The 15,754-nt window shown below is 37.8% G+C and overlaps 1 protein-coding gene across 16 annotated transcripts in view; it reads right to left on the bottom strand.

The window, feature by feature from the left end:
- Positions 1-15,754, bottom strand: part of nrxn2b (neurexin 2b) — a 599,225-nt gene that overhangs the window by 272,652 nt on the left and 310,819 nt on the right. For 10 of the 16 annotated variants that reach the window (XM_058384467.1, XM_058384477.1, XM_058384475.1 and 7 more), the window contains 4 exons: positions 12,673-13,108; positions 11,189-11,572; positions 8,015-8,218; positions 3,610-3,636 (listed from right to left, as the gene is read on the bottom strand). In XM_058384467.1, coding sequence (XP_058240450.1) covers positions 3,610-3,636; positions 8,015-8,218; positions 11,189-11,572; positions 12,673-13,108 — 1,051 coding nt within the window. The remainder of the gene's footprint in view (positions 1-3,609; positions 3,637-8,014; positions 8,219-11,188; positions 11,573-12,672; positions 13,109-15,754) is intronic. The other 6 variants (XM_058384471.1, XM_058384476.1, XM_058384474.1 and 3 more) reach the window with 1 other exon arrangement.

Below are 15,754 nucleotides of genomic sequence, written 5' to 3'. Positions count from 1 at the left end.
ATTTCGATATATGTTTGCGCATTATAGTGCGGAAAGCCTATCTTTAGATAAGCGTCTATTGTCAGGAGAGAGTTTCACCGTGTTGCTATGATGCTTGGAGAAGTCAAAGACGCTATGTTGAGAATTCCAAGTGCATAGTGATTTTGTTAATGGTGTCTTTCTTTCGTTCTTGAGGGCATGTTATTCTATTTTGCTGTGCCCCCATTTTATCTTGTTGTTGCTGCTTGTGTCTTTTTTAATGAATTAATTATTTTTTATTTTGCTATTTTAATACATACACATTTAAGAGAATAAGAGAAACTAGAATATTTGTTAAAAATTGATTCTTGTTTGTTTACTGAGCTGTTATTGTCATCATTGATATATTTATTTATGATTTAATTTATAGATTATTTTTAACATTATTTAGCATGTGACAAAATACAGAAAATATTATTAAGTTTATTAGAAAAAAAGAGAAAAAGTACTAACAGATGATCTTTAATCTTGGAACTGGTGAAAAATGAAAATGGGGATGGATTTGTTAACGTTTATTCTATATAGAGATTGTTATTACAATGATTCAAATAAGGGGTGCCAATAATTTTGTAGTAGTGACCTGTTGTGAAAGAATAGTTATATTCTATCATTTTTATATTATTATTATTATTTATTTTTTAATTATTATTATTTTTTTAAATTTTATTTTATTTAGGATTTTTTGTGACACATTCATTTAAGACAATATTGTCATTAAAGAAAATTCTTTTTAATACAGGGTTTTTTTTTTTTTATTTGTGTGAGTTACTGCCTTTGTTGTTATTTTAATTTGAACATTAACCCACCCAAATCCAGTTTAATTAAATTTACAAACTGTCTGTTCCATTAAATTTCCAGCTTCAAGCCTTTATGAGCTCAAGTTGGACCTTTGAAGTGAATTTTTTTACTTCTACAGCAGCGTACACTACACAAACGAAGTGACTCTTACTCTTCCGTGCTGCAAACACACCACCGGCGAGGTGTTTATAATGACTGTAGACAGCCGTGCAGTGAAAAAGCACTGACTGTACTCTGATTTCGATTGAGATCTGCAGGTACTTATGTAAATATTATGCAAATGTTGTTGACACGGAGATGGATTTTATGACTGTGTAACGCAACTCGTACATGTAATCACTACAGCGTGACTTCCGAAGGAAAATCAAACGTGTCAGATGTTTACACTCTTGACAATGAGAACGTGGATTGTTTAGTCTGTTGAGTGTTTGTTTAAAAAGACCCACGGATTGACATCACAGTGAATGTTTAGAGGTTATTGAAGGTTTACAAGAACACAAGGCTGTAGGGTGCTCGAATCTGATTGGTCAGGAGGTTGTTTCTGGCTGCGATGTAATACATGCTGTGCAGTATACATAACACATAACCGTTTCTACAGTAACAAATTCCACAGGGAGTTTCTAAGACTAAGGATGAAAATGAATATTACGAAAAAATGTATAGTTATTGACTTTTTTGGAAGTAGTCTCCGGTTTCAGCAGTTTGTCATGATGGTGGGAAAGTCTTCATGACAAAGGGTCATTATTTAAGATATTTTGTTGTGGTTGTCCTATGTCCTATTGACAAGTGATGGATGGATAGATAGATAGATAGATAGATAGATAGATAGATAGATAGATAGATAGATAGATAGATAGATAGATAGATAGATAGATAGATAGATAGATAGATAGATAGATAGATAGATAGATAGATAGATAGATAATATTCTAGCTGATAACAGTGATAACAGGAACTAACATTTTGGATAGACAGATAGACAAACAAATGGGTGGACAGGTAGTGGATGGATGGATGGATGGATGAATCAATAGATAGATAGATGGATGGAGGGAGGGAGGAGTAGATGGACAAACAGATAGATAGATAGATAGATAGATAGATAGATAGATAGATAGATAGATAGATAGATAGATAGATAGATAGATAGATAGATAGTCTAGCTGATAAAAGGAACTAATATTTCGATTATTAATGTAATAAAACGTGCAGTAGTTTGATTATAAGATTTTAGATCCAGTTCACGTGTGCAGTCTTGCAGCTAATTATCACCTCCAGTATGTTCAGGTGGGCTGTAGGACAGTGTGACATGGCATGCAGAGAGACATGACTCAACCCTTCTCCCCCATGCAGAGTACAAGAACCTCAGATTGTGTCTCTCTATCTCTCACCATCCCAAATCTCCTTGGTGAGGTTAAAGTGTGTGACGCTGGCAGCAAGCCATCACGGCATCGTGAGCCGAACATATGTCACCTTAAAACGCCTCTCTGTGTGACTGTGAAAAAGGAAGAAGCGAGGAAAAGAGGTGTTGGCTTTCTGAAATGCTAACAAGGACTCGCTACCATGTCACACCAACATTCATGCAGATTAACTGCAGGCATGATGCATGACGTGCAATAACCCGAGCAGAATCTGCGGCATTATCGCGTTTGAGCTCGAATTAAACACCTCTGAGTTCCTTTCTGGAAAAGCCTCGGCTCTGGTGTGGTTTTGTAGGCCACGTGTTTCATCAGTGATGCAGTTTGTACATATATGGCCTCGGGTTCCAGTTTTTTTTAGATAAATAATTGAGTAGCCTACAGTGTCACCTACTGGTCATTCTACTGATGTTGCTTGAAACTGAAAGATTGAAGAGTAGGTGCTCACAGTGAAGATGGGGAAAGAAACAACTAAGTAAATACATTAACATTAATAAAGGAATTACGTAAAACACAAAACGGACAAGTTACTATCGTTTGTGGAAAAATGTAAAGAAGAAACAGAGAGAAAGACACCCCTCTCTGAAAAAAAAAAAAGAGGTCACTCTACTCATACATCCAATAAGCATGGTCACAGAAAGCATAGAGACTACTACAGGAGATTTGGGGCACAAGCTGAGGGAGGTTCCGGACGGGGTAAACAGGGCAAAATCACACACACTCCCATGCCATGGACAATTTAGAGATACTAATCAGTATCCTCCACACACGACATCAGTTCTGTTTTATTATTAGTAGAATTATTTGGCTGTGCTGGACGCTTGACAAATTCACTCATATTTTTTTTTTCTTTTCCACCACACAAAGATGGAAGTGAAGTGATGGGGTATTAGGGGCCGTCTCGAAAATGACTGACAGATGGAGCATGTAAACACAAGCAAGCATTCCGGACCACGATCTAGTTTTCCAAACACGTTTCCTCAGCCAACATAAACGGTATTTTTTTTTTCAGCCTGTTTTACATATTTTTGTCCCAAAAAAAAAAGACATTTTTAAAAAACTTGACTAGTGCAGCTTTAATGAAAGTGAAAAAGTAACCCAATGAAATATTAAAAACCTCAAACCATATCTGGACAGATTCATTGATTCATTTGTTCACTCAGTGACACACACACACACACAGGTATCTCCTCCACATGTGACTTACCTTTGAGTGAATGTTAATATAAACACACAGCATGAAAGACATGTTCAGAATATAATTATGTGAGCAAATGTGTGTGAGAAGTGTACAAAGAGAGAGAGACAGAAAGAGAGAGAGAGAGAGAGGCAGAAATGTGTGTTGTATTTACGATAAACACTTGGAATCACTTACTGAGGTTACAGTCTATCCTGATACAATCTGGCGGGAGAGAGAGTGAGATGGTGAGATCAAATCAAAGAGAAAGAACAGAAGGAAGAGAGAGAGAGAGAGAGAGAGAGAGAGAGAGAGAGAGAGAGAGCAAGAAAGAACAACATTTTACATCCTTCAAGGTACATTCTGCAGACATCCGAGATATTTGGCTGGACCACTACCCGGGGACACGCCTCGAGTCAGAGTCACCCTTATCCTACACACTTATTTATTCTTTCTGTATCCCCCCATTTTGCCCGGAAGAGCTCCAACAGCGCACCAATACAGTAGAGTTTAAAACAAATTTGAATGTTTTTTATTTGATTCATATTTTTTGATTTATTTGATTCAGTAAAGAAGATTCATTCACATATCCTATTTTACCAGGTCATTACAGACTGTGGACCTGAGTGTGTATTGAAGCAGATGGTTTAGTGTCTGGAGCTCTTTGGGCAATCAGGATTCACCAGCTGGAATTATAGGCAAGGGTGATCTGCACACTTCAGCCATAAAAGCAGCCTCTTACATCCGAAACAAACTCCTCCCCAGTCCTTCATCCATATTATCGGCTGCATTAAAGGGGCAGTTTGGAATATTGCTCAGAGCCTGGACGGTGTACTAGACTGGTGTCATGTGTTATATTTGTCTGCACCTCAGTTTAAAAGGGTGTGACATTTTTCCACATGGATGCTGTTTGTTCTGTCATGACCTCATGTTCCACTTTTTTTAAAAAACAGAACTGTGTGTATTACAGTGCCACCTATTGGTCAACTAGTGATATTAAATAAAGTTGTGTACTATAATATACTGATTCTTGTCTTATTCACTAAAACAAACAAACAAACAAACAAAAACCAGAATAATTAAAGGAATAATTAACCCTGACTTAGATACAAATTAATCTTCATAACATATCTATCTATCTATCTATCTATCTATCTATCTATCTATCTATCTATCTATCTATCTGTCTCTCTTTCTGTCTGTATATCTATCTATATCTATCTATCTATCTATCTATATATATATATATATATATATATATATATATGTATATATATATATATATATATATATATATATATACACATATAAAATAGTCTATTTTTACTTTCATTCCATTTACCTACCTGATACAATTAACACTTGCTTCCTCTCCAGCTAAATAGAGAGATGCAGCGGTGCTTTATTCCTTTAGTCTGTGCAGCTCAACAACTTAACACATCACAAATAAAAACATATTAAAGAAGCTACAGTTTGCACTTTTTACATTTACCAAATAAAAGGAGATAAAGATCTAATGTGAGACTCAGAGAAAGAGAAACCCGGAACGAAGAAACTAGCGGCATCTGAGGTAGACATGAAATGATATGATTATTACAGGTCTGAAAACATTATTCAATATTACAAACTGCACCTTTAATATGGATACTGTGCTAATAAACATGAAGTAAAGATTGGAAACCTTCCTCAAAATCATTTCCTCAAACACAGAAATGGCGGCAGGTTGGAAACGTTAGTCTTTGTCTCCGTTTGGTGGCTGCAGCCTGCATGTGCAAGCTTTAAAGGCTGATGTGAGATCTCGAAACTGTCAACCGCTACGGAGTAGTGATAACAAACAGCCAGCGACCGGGCTCACTGCGAGGAGGGAGAGCTTCTGATATGAACGTAATATTTGACTGAATTAATGTATGCTCTAAGTTCAATTTGAGGGAATCCTTTATAGAAAATTAACACACGTTTCAGGACAACCTGGGAAGTTTTTCCATGTGTGAGTGATAAATCTTACATATGAGAGATTATTGATGAGACAACACATTGGTGAAATAAAACCAAATGCCCCACATGAGAAAATAATCTTCACTGCACATTTGTGCAAATAAAGAGAAAATAAAATCTTCTAAAAAAATGTGACATGAAAAAGAACATGAAAATTAAACAAAAAAAAACCCAACAAAACAAACAAACAAAAATTTAATTAAAAATAATATAAAAATAGTATATAATAATAATAGTAAATAATAATAAATATTTTAAGTTGAATAAAAATGTATAAAAAAGTCCATTGTAAATAACATGCACTACAATTTATATAAACATAAAAATCTGTATAAAATAAATGACTAATGTGAAAAAAAAAATCAGCAATTAATGTAAAAAAATTAAAATGTAAAAATAAATTAACAATATAAAAAAAATTAATAACCTGGGATAATAAAAATAAAAATAAGGATATGGCATACATGTCAAAAAGTATTATATAAATAAATTATGCACAAAAAAGGCGTAAAAATAAAAGCACATACCCTATACCTGGAAAAATGAGAGATGCTGAAAAAAATATAAAAGTATAAAAACAGGAATAAGGAATAACTCAATAGTGAATGTCTGAATGTTTATCTCATACATAACATTCGTCCTTCATCTATTCGGGAATTGTGGGAAGTTTGTGAGAGCTGCATCCTCTTGACAGAATCTTTCCCAGGGAAGCTGATACTCTCCTGCATCCTTGTGAATCAGGATCATTATCTCTCCCTGATCTAATCCTTATAAATAGATATTAACCATTTTAAGCTAAACTCAGTATGTTACTGTGTTTAATTACTCGCTTGCCAATCGCAGCATTCGGTGGATTATGCTACAAGTTATGGTTCGCTAATTAGCAACAGCGGAGGTGCTAATGCTTTGAGGTGATTAGAGCAATGTGCATTTTGGGCTTAGCGTTAACAGCAGCTTAGCGGTTAGGGAGGAAGCGCCGCGTGTGGAAAACGACGACAGCGAGCCGGTCTCTGGCTGTTCGCTTCAGGGCCGCAGACATACAAGCCATTGAAGGGATGAAAAGTTCCATCTTCAGAGCCTCGAGTGAGTGAGCGAGAGAGAGGGATAGATAGAAAGAGAGAGAGACCCTGTGAGCGCACCTCTGCCATGTAACATCCTGTTTCTCTGACTTCTAGTCACCAATATTCCCAACTCAAAACAATTACCACCATTCGCTTCGCTATAAAACATTTAGTGTATACCTATGAGGTGAATAAGGTGACATAGGGGTCACATAGACATACCCCATGAGTCACCTGCCAAAACTAGATGGCAAATAACCTTTGATGTTGTCAAGTTGACATACCGCCTGATTCAAGTGACACAGGCTGACATAAGCTGGTTATAACATCTCGCAAGCTGTATGATTTCTATCACATGGCATCTGACAATATATTTCAGAAGTACAGTGAGCAACATAGTCAGTTGTCATGACATTCTAATGTAAGTCAACCCAGGAAGTGTTATAACACAAACTTGTGCAAATAACATTCAATGTCACTTGACTCAGGTGATTTCAGGTGTCATAACAACTCGACATAAGGGTTTATAAACCTTTCATGTACACATATCACCAAGTTTATGTGATTTGTCCCTGGTAAACTGTATCATAGCTGACTCTGATGTCAAGCTGACAAACCACCTCAGTCAAGTGACACAGACTGAAATGAAGTATTATAAATGTGGTTATAACAACTTGCAGGCTTTAGGACAGCTGATTTTGTGGCTCACCATTTCAGGATGCCATCGTTATGAGACATTATGATCTGTGCTGTGTTCAGTGTGTGGTCACTACAGAGAGGTAACAGCTAAAAGCTAGATTCATTATTCACTATATGCCAGATTAGGTGCACTATTCACTATATGCCCAAGAGAATGGGTTGAAAAAGAAAACAAACAAACAACACTTCTGTATGTGCTATTAACATATAATAGCACTTTCAAGATGCATACTTTGCTGTTGCTAAAAAAAGAAAAAAAGATTGATTAAATAAATATAAATAAATCTAACAATCTATCTAACTAACTAACTAAATAATAATAATAATAAGATGAAGAAGAAGAAGAAGAAGAAGAAGAAGAAGAAAGCATGGTACAATAAAACAGCTGAAAATCTTTGTGAAAATTATTTATCATTATTATTATTATTATTATTATTGTTATTATTTAGTTAGTTAGTTAGTTAGTTAGATTGTTAGATGCTACTGCTAATATTATTATTATTATTATTATTATTATTATTATTATTATTATTATGAATAATAATAATAATAATAATACCAGAAATACAATTTAAGATTGAGCACCTAAAATTTGTTTGTTTATCGAACAGTGAAATTGATTTACGTTGGTCTAGGTCTCCACCTGCTGGCAAAACTAGGACGTTACGGGGCAGAGAGTAAGCGCATATTCCCAGTGACGCAGCACTGACTTTGGGAAGAAGCTCAAGGCCTGAGGAGGGTAGAGGATGGAGACAGGGCCATGTGACACACCCAGAGAAACCTCGCTGGGAGTAGAAAAGAGGGGTAATGATCAGGAGGATGATAGTGATAATGACAGTGAAGTTTACCCAGATTGACGGTGAGCTTGACCCGTCCGCCGTCCAGCTCCAGACGGAGCGTGTCTGCCGACTCTTTGGAGGTGGTGGTCACCAGGAGGCCGTAGGCTCTCTGGGACATGAAGCGCAAGGCTAGGTCCTCTGCCTCGGTGTGCATGGTGCTCGGCATGATGATCTTCAGATACATGCTGCCGTCGTAGCTCAGCACTGTGGCCTCTGTGGGGGGAAGAGGGGAAATCTTACTGCAGCACGTGTATAAACGCAACACATTAATGACTTCTATTTATTTATCTATCTATTTACTTTTATTTAATCCGATCTTGAGGCAATATCCTACAGCAACACTAGATGGAAGAAGAGAGCCGCTCTATAGATGTCACAATGACCTGCTTAATGTCGCACCATAGATTCATTAATTTTAGGTAAAAATATATATAACTGGGCACACAAAGTAGAGTCACCAGATAGGATGATGTAACCATGAGTGTATAAAAAGCAATATTTCTCGAATGTCTATAAAGATTTATTGCTAATCTAGAGGCAAGAGCTAATTTGGCCAGCAAAACCAGTAAAACCAGTGATGCCACAGCTCCATGCCTCTGCCTGCCGTCACGCTCTGTATTCAGTCCATCCTGCACCGGCTGGTTTCTCTAACAATCATGCAGATGGTTGTGGAATGCCTCATCGCTCTGCTACTTCCTTAAGGGCTACTTTCTGGCCAACATTTCCCACCAGTAAGCGAGAGTGATGGAAAACTCACCATATCGTACAGTTATAGTGATTTCTCCAATGCTTGTCTATTAACGATTCTGATCTGGAGCTTCAGGACGGACACTTCGATGCCCTCTCTGATGGCTGTATATTGTGTATTTTTGTCTCTCTGAACAAAACAACCGCTGGCATCGAACCACGCACCGAATGTGATATTTAAATATTAAGGATCAAGTAGCTTCATATTTCTCTTATTATGTTAATTCGGCGGAATAGGGAGATGAAACCCAACGCTACAACATCAATCATGATATCGAGAAACCCCTGAAAGAATATTCGGGTGAAGTAGGAGCGGCTTTTTTCCCTGCTTCTCCCTGCTGTGGCCACTTGAAATCCTTCTTCTGACATCGTAGATTAATGAAGTGCCTGCGAGAACGCAACGGATACTCCTCATTTAGAAACACCTGCGGCGTTTTAACGGTTTCAAACACCGCTGCTTTATCTGCTCGCTTAAATCTCAGAAACTCTTGCCATGACTCTTGTAAATATTTGAACCTTAATTACACTCCTAAACATTGACAAACCTATATTTCTTCGCTGCCTTCTCTATACCAGGATGTCTGAAACTAGTGGTTAGGGTACAGTGATGAACGACAGAGGAATAGCTGGGGAACAAACTGCACAGGAAGGATTCTGGCACTGAATGTTCTGCTCTTATGTGCCTTTAAGAAAGATAGTCAATTTTCCAGAGCCTTGAACGTGCTCGTAAATACATAAATATGAATGAGAGTATCTTAAGGGTGCTCCCGTGGTCGCTGGCACATCTAGCCCTTGTAACACTTCGGAAATCAAACTTTCTTTCAAAATTGAATCAGAGAAAGCTTTTCATTTAACTGGTGAAAAATGTAGCTGGGAACATTTTCTCATCTTCTGCAAGATTTCTTTTTTCTGATGAATCATGTGGCATGTGGTGTTTTACATATACGCGAAGTGTGCATTAACCAGCGTTCGTTCATATTTCAGACACCGTTATGAACATTCTAATAATTTACTTATTAGTTGTTGGTTTTTTGCTATTGATCGTTTAATTTTTAGAATCTGAGTAACGACTTTGAGCAATTAATATCACTGGAAATAGAGAAAATGAGAAAGAGAAAGAGGTGCCAAAATGTTAGCGACAGTAAACTAAAACAAAGCCATCTTTATCTGACTAGTAATCGGTAAAAATTATTTTAATTAATTAATTTAATTGAAATTAAATAAACCTGACCATGTGACCATAGCATGTTTTTTTTTTTTTTTTTCATCTTTGACTGTTTACTCGAATTTGGGTACATATAGGTCCTAAATTTCTGATGTTTCCTTTCATTACTACTAATTATAATACATTAATACATTTCATATAATAACTATAAAAACTGAAATTGGTAAAGAAATATTAAGAATAATATAAAAAAATAAAAAGGTTAAACAGATCTAAAAAAAAAAATGGTTGCTGATTAAAGAGGTCAAAGGAGAACAGCTAGACTGAGCTGACAGGAAGTCTCTAGCAATTCAAATTCTTTACATCCATGATCAGGAGAAAAACATCTCAACATTTTGAACTTTAAGTTAGATGATCAACAGCAGAAAATCACTCCTGCCAGTTCCAGTCCTGCCAGCCAAGAGCAGGCGTCTGAGGCTATACTGGGCACAGACTCACTAAAACTGGACAGGACTAGCTTTATAAACATGTCACCTCATCACAGAATTGCTGCTCACTAGAAGGTTTTGGTTTGTTGCACCATTCTGGACAAACTGGGTATAAAAATCCCAGGAGATCAGCAGTTTCTGAAATACCTTCCACAATTAGCCACAAAGATCAAGTTTCTTTCCTTCTAATATTTGATAAGCTCTAGACATTTACCAGCATGATTTTATACACTGGTTAGATAACTGCACAAACACAGAGATCTACATAATAAAGCAGTTTAAGCAGAAGGCATTTCTGACACTGTACAGCAGCGTAACTATACCTGATTCACCTGCACGGTAAAATTCCCTTTCTAAACGGATTGGTTATTAATCACGATTAGCATTCGCAATCCCTCTATCTATCAAAGTAATTATTATTTGTCGAGAAAGTTTTGCCGCAGAGCCGGCTACAGGCGTCTGACACCGGCGAAGAAAAATCTTCCAGCCGCAATAATCTATCAACTATATGAACTCCTGCCATCTGTTTCTCTGAAACAGTAGTACAGTCCATTTCCTAGAATAAATACTGCATCTCCAATCAAGAATCCATCAAAGTTACAGGCTCATTTCATTTAAAAAAAAAAAAAAATAATAATTCCATATGTGAATATTTGGCAAGTTCTCAACTATTAATCTTGGTGCTAACACTTGGCAAGCTGATTAAGATTTCTCAATCTGACTGCAGCTTCATGCTTTTAGAAATCTGATTCATTGAGGATCAAATAGAAAAGAACCACACACCTATCTCACAGTTGCTGCCCAGGTATCCAGTGCCTGTGCAGTCGCAGATATATCGGTTCCAGCCCTCCTTGCAGAGCCCTCCGTTTCCACACGGTGTGCTGCTGCACCTCTTCTGGAGCTCCCGGGTACAGAAGCTGCTGACCCCCGGAGCGCTCTGGATCTCGGCCAAGCGGCGGACGTCACGGCTCTTTCCGTCGATGAAGAGGTCGCGCACACAGCCCACGTATCCGTAGTTAAGCAACGCAGTCCACACCTCTGGGGGAAGGATGAGGTCCTGGCGAGACTCGGGAAGGCCGCCGAGGTACATATCGCTGTCCAGGTCAAGAATCTCGCTGCCCTCGTTGGAGTTGAAGGGCATGGTGCGGCTGTTCACCGAAATGGAACCTGGAGTAGAAAGTAGAGAAACAGTTTTCACACCTGGGATGTTTGCCATGGTCCGAATCTCTCTTTAATTTGTCATTATACACTTTAGAATTGACACAAAAACAAACTACAAACTGATGTATTTCAAAATTGATTCTTTTAGTATTTACATTTATTTTTTAGAAATTATTTAATATTTTAATTTAACTATTAAAATATGGTTCACCTGGGATTTGGGGGACCTTAAATATTCATTATTATATATATATTTTAATTAAAGAATGTCACGTTATAGTTTATAGCTGTGATTATTAACACTAAACATTCTCCTGTCCTTACTTTTAATTAATAATAGCTATTAATAAAGTCATAAAAACATAAATATATGTATAAAATAAGACAAAAAAAAATTGTCATGTTGCCGAGAATTTACAAAGCACTCAATCCTGAAGACCTACTGGCTGTTCAAAATATCTGACACCAGAGACTCCTTCAGAAAAATGCTAAATAAACTCCACCATATCCATAAACATGTTGTTACAATACAAACAATAACATATTCAAAGGAGCGCATTAATATAAATCTGGGATAATTACTGTGTTCCCTTGGTTTTTGTTCTTTAAGTGGCTTCTTAATGTTGATGAGCATTCTGTGTGAAATGCATGTCATTTTTTTTTTAAACTGACACACCCTCTTTCCAGTCTGTGCATAATAAATAATACATAATAAAGCATATGATCAATGACACATGGGTGCTGCATCCCAAATTCAAGCTTTGTCAAGGACTTGAGAACTAGTGCACCATAAAACATGAAAATGTGCTAATTACATTACAGGTGTGTGTATGTGTGTGTGTGTGTGTGTGTGTGTGTGTGTGTGTGTGTGTGTGTGTGTGGTTAGAGGAATACGAGTGGCTCTCAGAAGAGATCTCTGCACCTGTCTAGATGTATCAATGAGAGTCATGATGCTCTTTTAATTGTCTATTAAAAAGTAATTTAGCGTCAAGCAGGCACGTCTATAGAGGTGTGTGTGACTGACTATTGCAATCATACCATTAAACTGTGAAAAGCAGCAATAAAATGCAAAGCCCACCATTCCTCCAGTTCCCCATTCTCCTCACCTTTCCTCCCCTCCCTTTGAAAGTCGACGTGACACCACTCCCCGTCGTTGACCTTCTTATTGCTGGCTTTGAGCTTGATGCTCCCGGAGCCCATGTCCATCAGCAGGTACAAGAAGCCGTCCAGCAGCTCCATGGCGAAGTAGTCGGTTTTCAGTTCGCGTCCGTGACGTTGCTCTTTGCCCTGCGGCTTGCCGTGGCTGAAGAGAAGCAGGCCGCTGGGTTCCGTCGTACGGAAATCGAAAGAGATGGAACTGGTCTTTTTGGTGTCCCAGCGAGGGAGTGCGATGTAAGACTCAGGGGTCTCGAATGTGACGGGGTCAAGCGCTGCTACATCCTCGCAGCGGAACACCAGGTCACCGTGGAGACTGATCTTCGGGTCACGCTCGATGGCCAGCCGGGAGAGCTCCAGCTTGAAGTCATTGTTCTTGTAGACAACCTGTAGTTGGCGGTAAACACAATTTCAGCTTTGGTGAAGAAGCATTATTACAGGGAAACTGTACCTAAAGTGCAGATACTCTTTTTTGGAAAAACCTGAAAGATACTTAAGTAACTGCTTTTAACTCCCATTGCATCAACCAGCTTTCAGCAGGAAGGAATTAGTGCTAAGTCTATAATGAACTCGGAAATTACGCTGATCTATTAGTTTCTCTGGAGCTCTTGGTTGCACAATTCCTCCTGACTATAAATTGTTGTAGAAAGGACATTATTTACATTTACAGTACACCATTTACTGTCCAGTGTCACCTAAATGACGATGAGGTTCCCTTCTGACTCTGGTTCCTATCAAGATTTCTTCCTCATATAATCTCAAGGAGTTTTTCCTCACCACCATCGCCTCAGGCTTGCTCATTAGGTATAAATATTAGGGATAAATAGTAACTTAACTTAACAAAAGGCTCATTTTTAAATGCACTACACAAATAAACTGAATTGGAAAATGTAATTAAATTGATTAGGTCTATAAGAAGAAAGTGAATTCTCTGGCTTAACGAATATGGTCCTAAACTAACTAAACAACTCAAAGGTCAGTGAGCTGAGGCAGGATTAAGTGTATGGTTTATTACAGGGATCCATGTTCAGAATCATAAAGCTTAAAACATGAACAAGGAATGTTAAACACTAAATAGTAGGGTATACATAGACAAGGATTTTCAAGTATGGGAGACAGGCAGACACAAGTGAACAGGGGGATAATCTTTATACAGAAAAAACAAGAATGAGTCACAACAAGGAACTAGGAATAAGAGTGAAAAGCATTAAGACTGGAGACCTTGAGACAGTGAAACTTAAAAAGTGACAACAGGTGAGAACGATCACAGCACAATAAGCAATGAAACAAGACAATGATAAGACATGGGTGGAGACGAGACACAAATCATACACGGTGATATCAACAAAAAACGCACATCACATGACTCAAACACAACAGCTAAGCGCTATTGAGCCGTAGCGCACACAGACGGGGTGGGGGTGTGGTGGGGTATTTCGTCAAAACCCTCAAGGGCTCAGCTCTATATTTGGGTCGGATCCTATTTCAATTGTAAGCCAATTTGGATAAAAAGTGACTGCCTTATGAATCACAAACAGATCAGTGAATCACAGCGAGCCGCTGATTTATGACTGCCGCAGATGGATAGTCATAAACGTAATTATATGATATGGGCGGCACAGCATGGATCAGTGACTCAACTTTATTGTTGATTATTATTCCATTTTTTTAAAAAAAAAGAAAAAAAAGAAAAAAAGAAAATAAATTTCATGACCATACACATAATGAGATTTTCCTTTTTTTTTGCTCCAAAGTCATGCACAAAGTTATTGCTGTCATAAAAACTCTTAATAATCCTCATAGGCCTTAACTGTAAATAATACCTAATTATAATTCAACGCTTGAAGGGGACCATTTATATTGGAAAGACAACGGCTTGCTTCAGTGGGAATTCTTGTTTGCATAAGCAAGTCTTTCAAAATGATAAGAAGCAAAGACAGAAGCCAGCCGCGCATGACCATAGACAGACTTCGTCAAACTTCTGAAAAACTTTGAAATGGCTCTGTCAGTGTTGTTCAGTCGCTTTGATTGCACCCCTTCAGGAATGTGCAAGCCAGTCTTCAAGGGGTTAAGCGCTCCTTATTTAATAACCTTCCTTCTCGGAATTAGCCTCATTCATGTAATGAAGGCTCATAATTAGCCAAATCAGTTGTGTTAGCACTGAGTAACGGATAAACTAAACAATGCTAATTTGTACACCTGGTCCAGCTGGCATTAAGAAGGCATTAGGAACAGGCTCAGTGTTGTCAATATTGTCATCCACCTTGTATTGGTTTCTGCACAGTCAGATTTCTCTAGAGTTCAATGGACACATTTACATTTCTGGCATTTGGCAGACACCCTTATCCAAAGCCACTTACAATTGATCTCATTTATAGAGCTGAGCATTTGAGGGATAAGAGCCTTGCTCATGGGACCAGCGGTGGCAGCTTGGTGGACCTGGGATTCGAACTCACTAGCTTTCGAACAGAAACCTTGACCACTAAGCTACCACATCGATGACACTGATGCACTTTCCAAAACACTCACATTAATAGTAGTGCTTATAGAGCAGCACAACATCTACATTATACGTATAGCCTTTTCAGAGCTGTCATATATGAAGCTTATGGGAAGACCTGCATGGTACATGATGTGGTGGTATTAACCAAGGATTAAATTAGTTGAAACTTAGCTACATTTCTTGCTTATATTTTGGCAAATAAACCAAAATAATTTTGTGCAAAGGTACTTATAAAAAACACCTGTACTTTAAGACCAATTATAGACTTTAGTGATGTAGCTGAGGGTATAAAACTGTCATGCTGACACTGCTAGCACTTTCTAACTCTCTTGTATGGGTTTTTGTGGGAATAATGGTTCATACTTAATGCAAAGTGAGACAAAGAGAAAAAAAACCCTTAAGGTTTAGGCCACACCTCCTCCCTAATGAAGTCTGAATACTGAATGGATAATTAGAGCACTAAACAGATACGGGTTGTGTTACAATTCAAACTGAGGGCAAGAGGGCAATAAGCCTTTATTATCACCACA

The sequence above is a fragment of the Hemibagrus wyckioides genome, linkage group LG29 (genome assembly GCF_019097595.1).
Source record: "Hemibagrus wyckioides isolate EC202008001 linkage group LG29, SWU_Hwy_1.0, whole genome shotgun sequence".
NCBI lineage: Eukaryota > Metazoa > Chordata > Actinopteri > Siluriformes > Bagridae > Hemibagrus > Hemibagrus wyckioides.
This window is presented reverse-complemented; position numbering and strand designations above follow the sequence as displayed.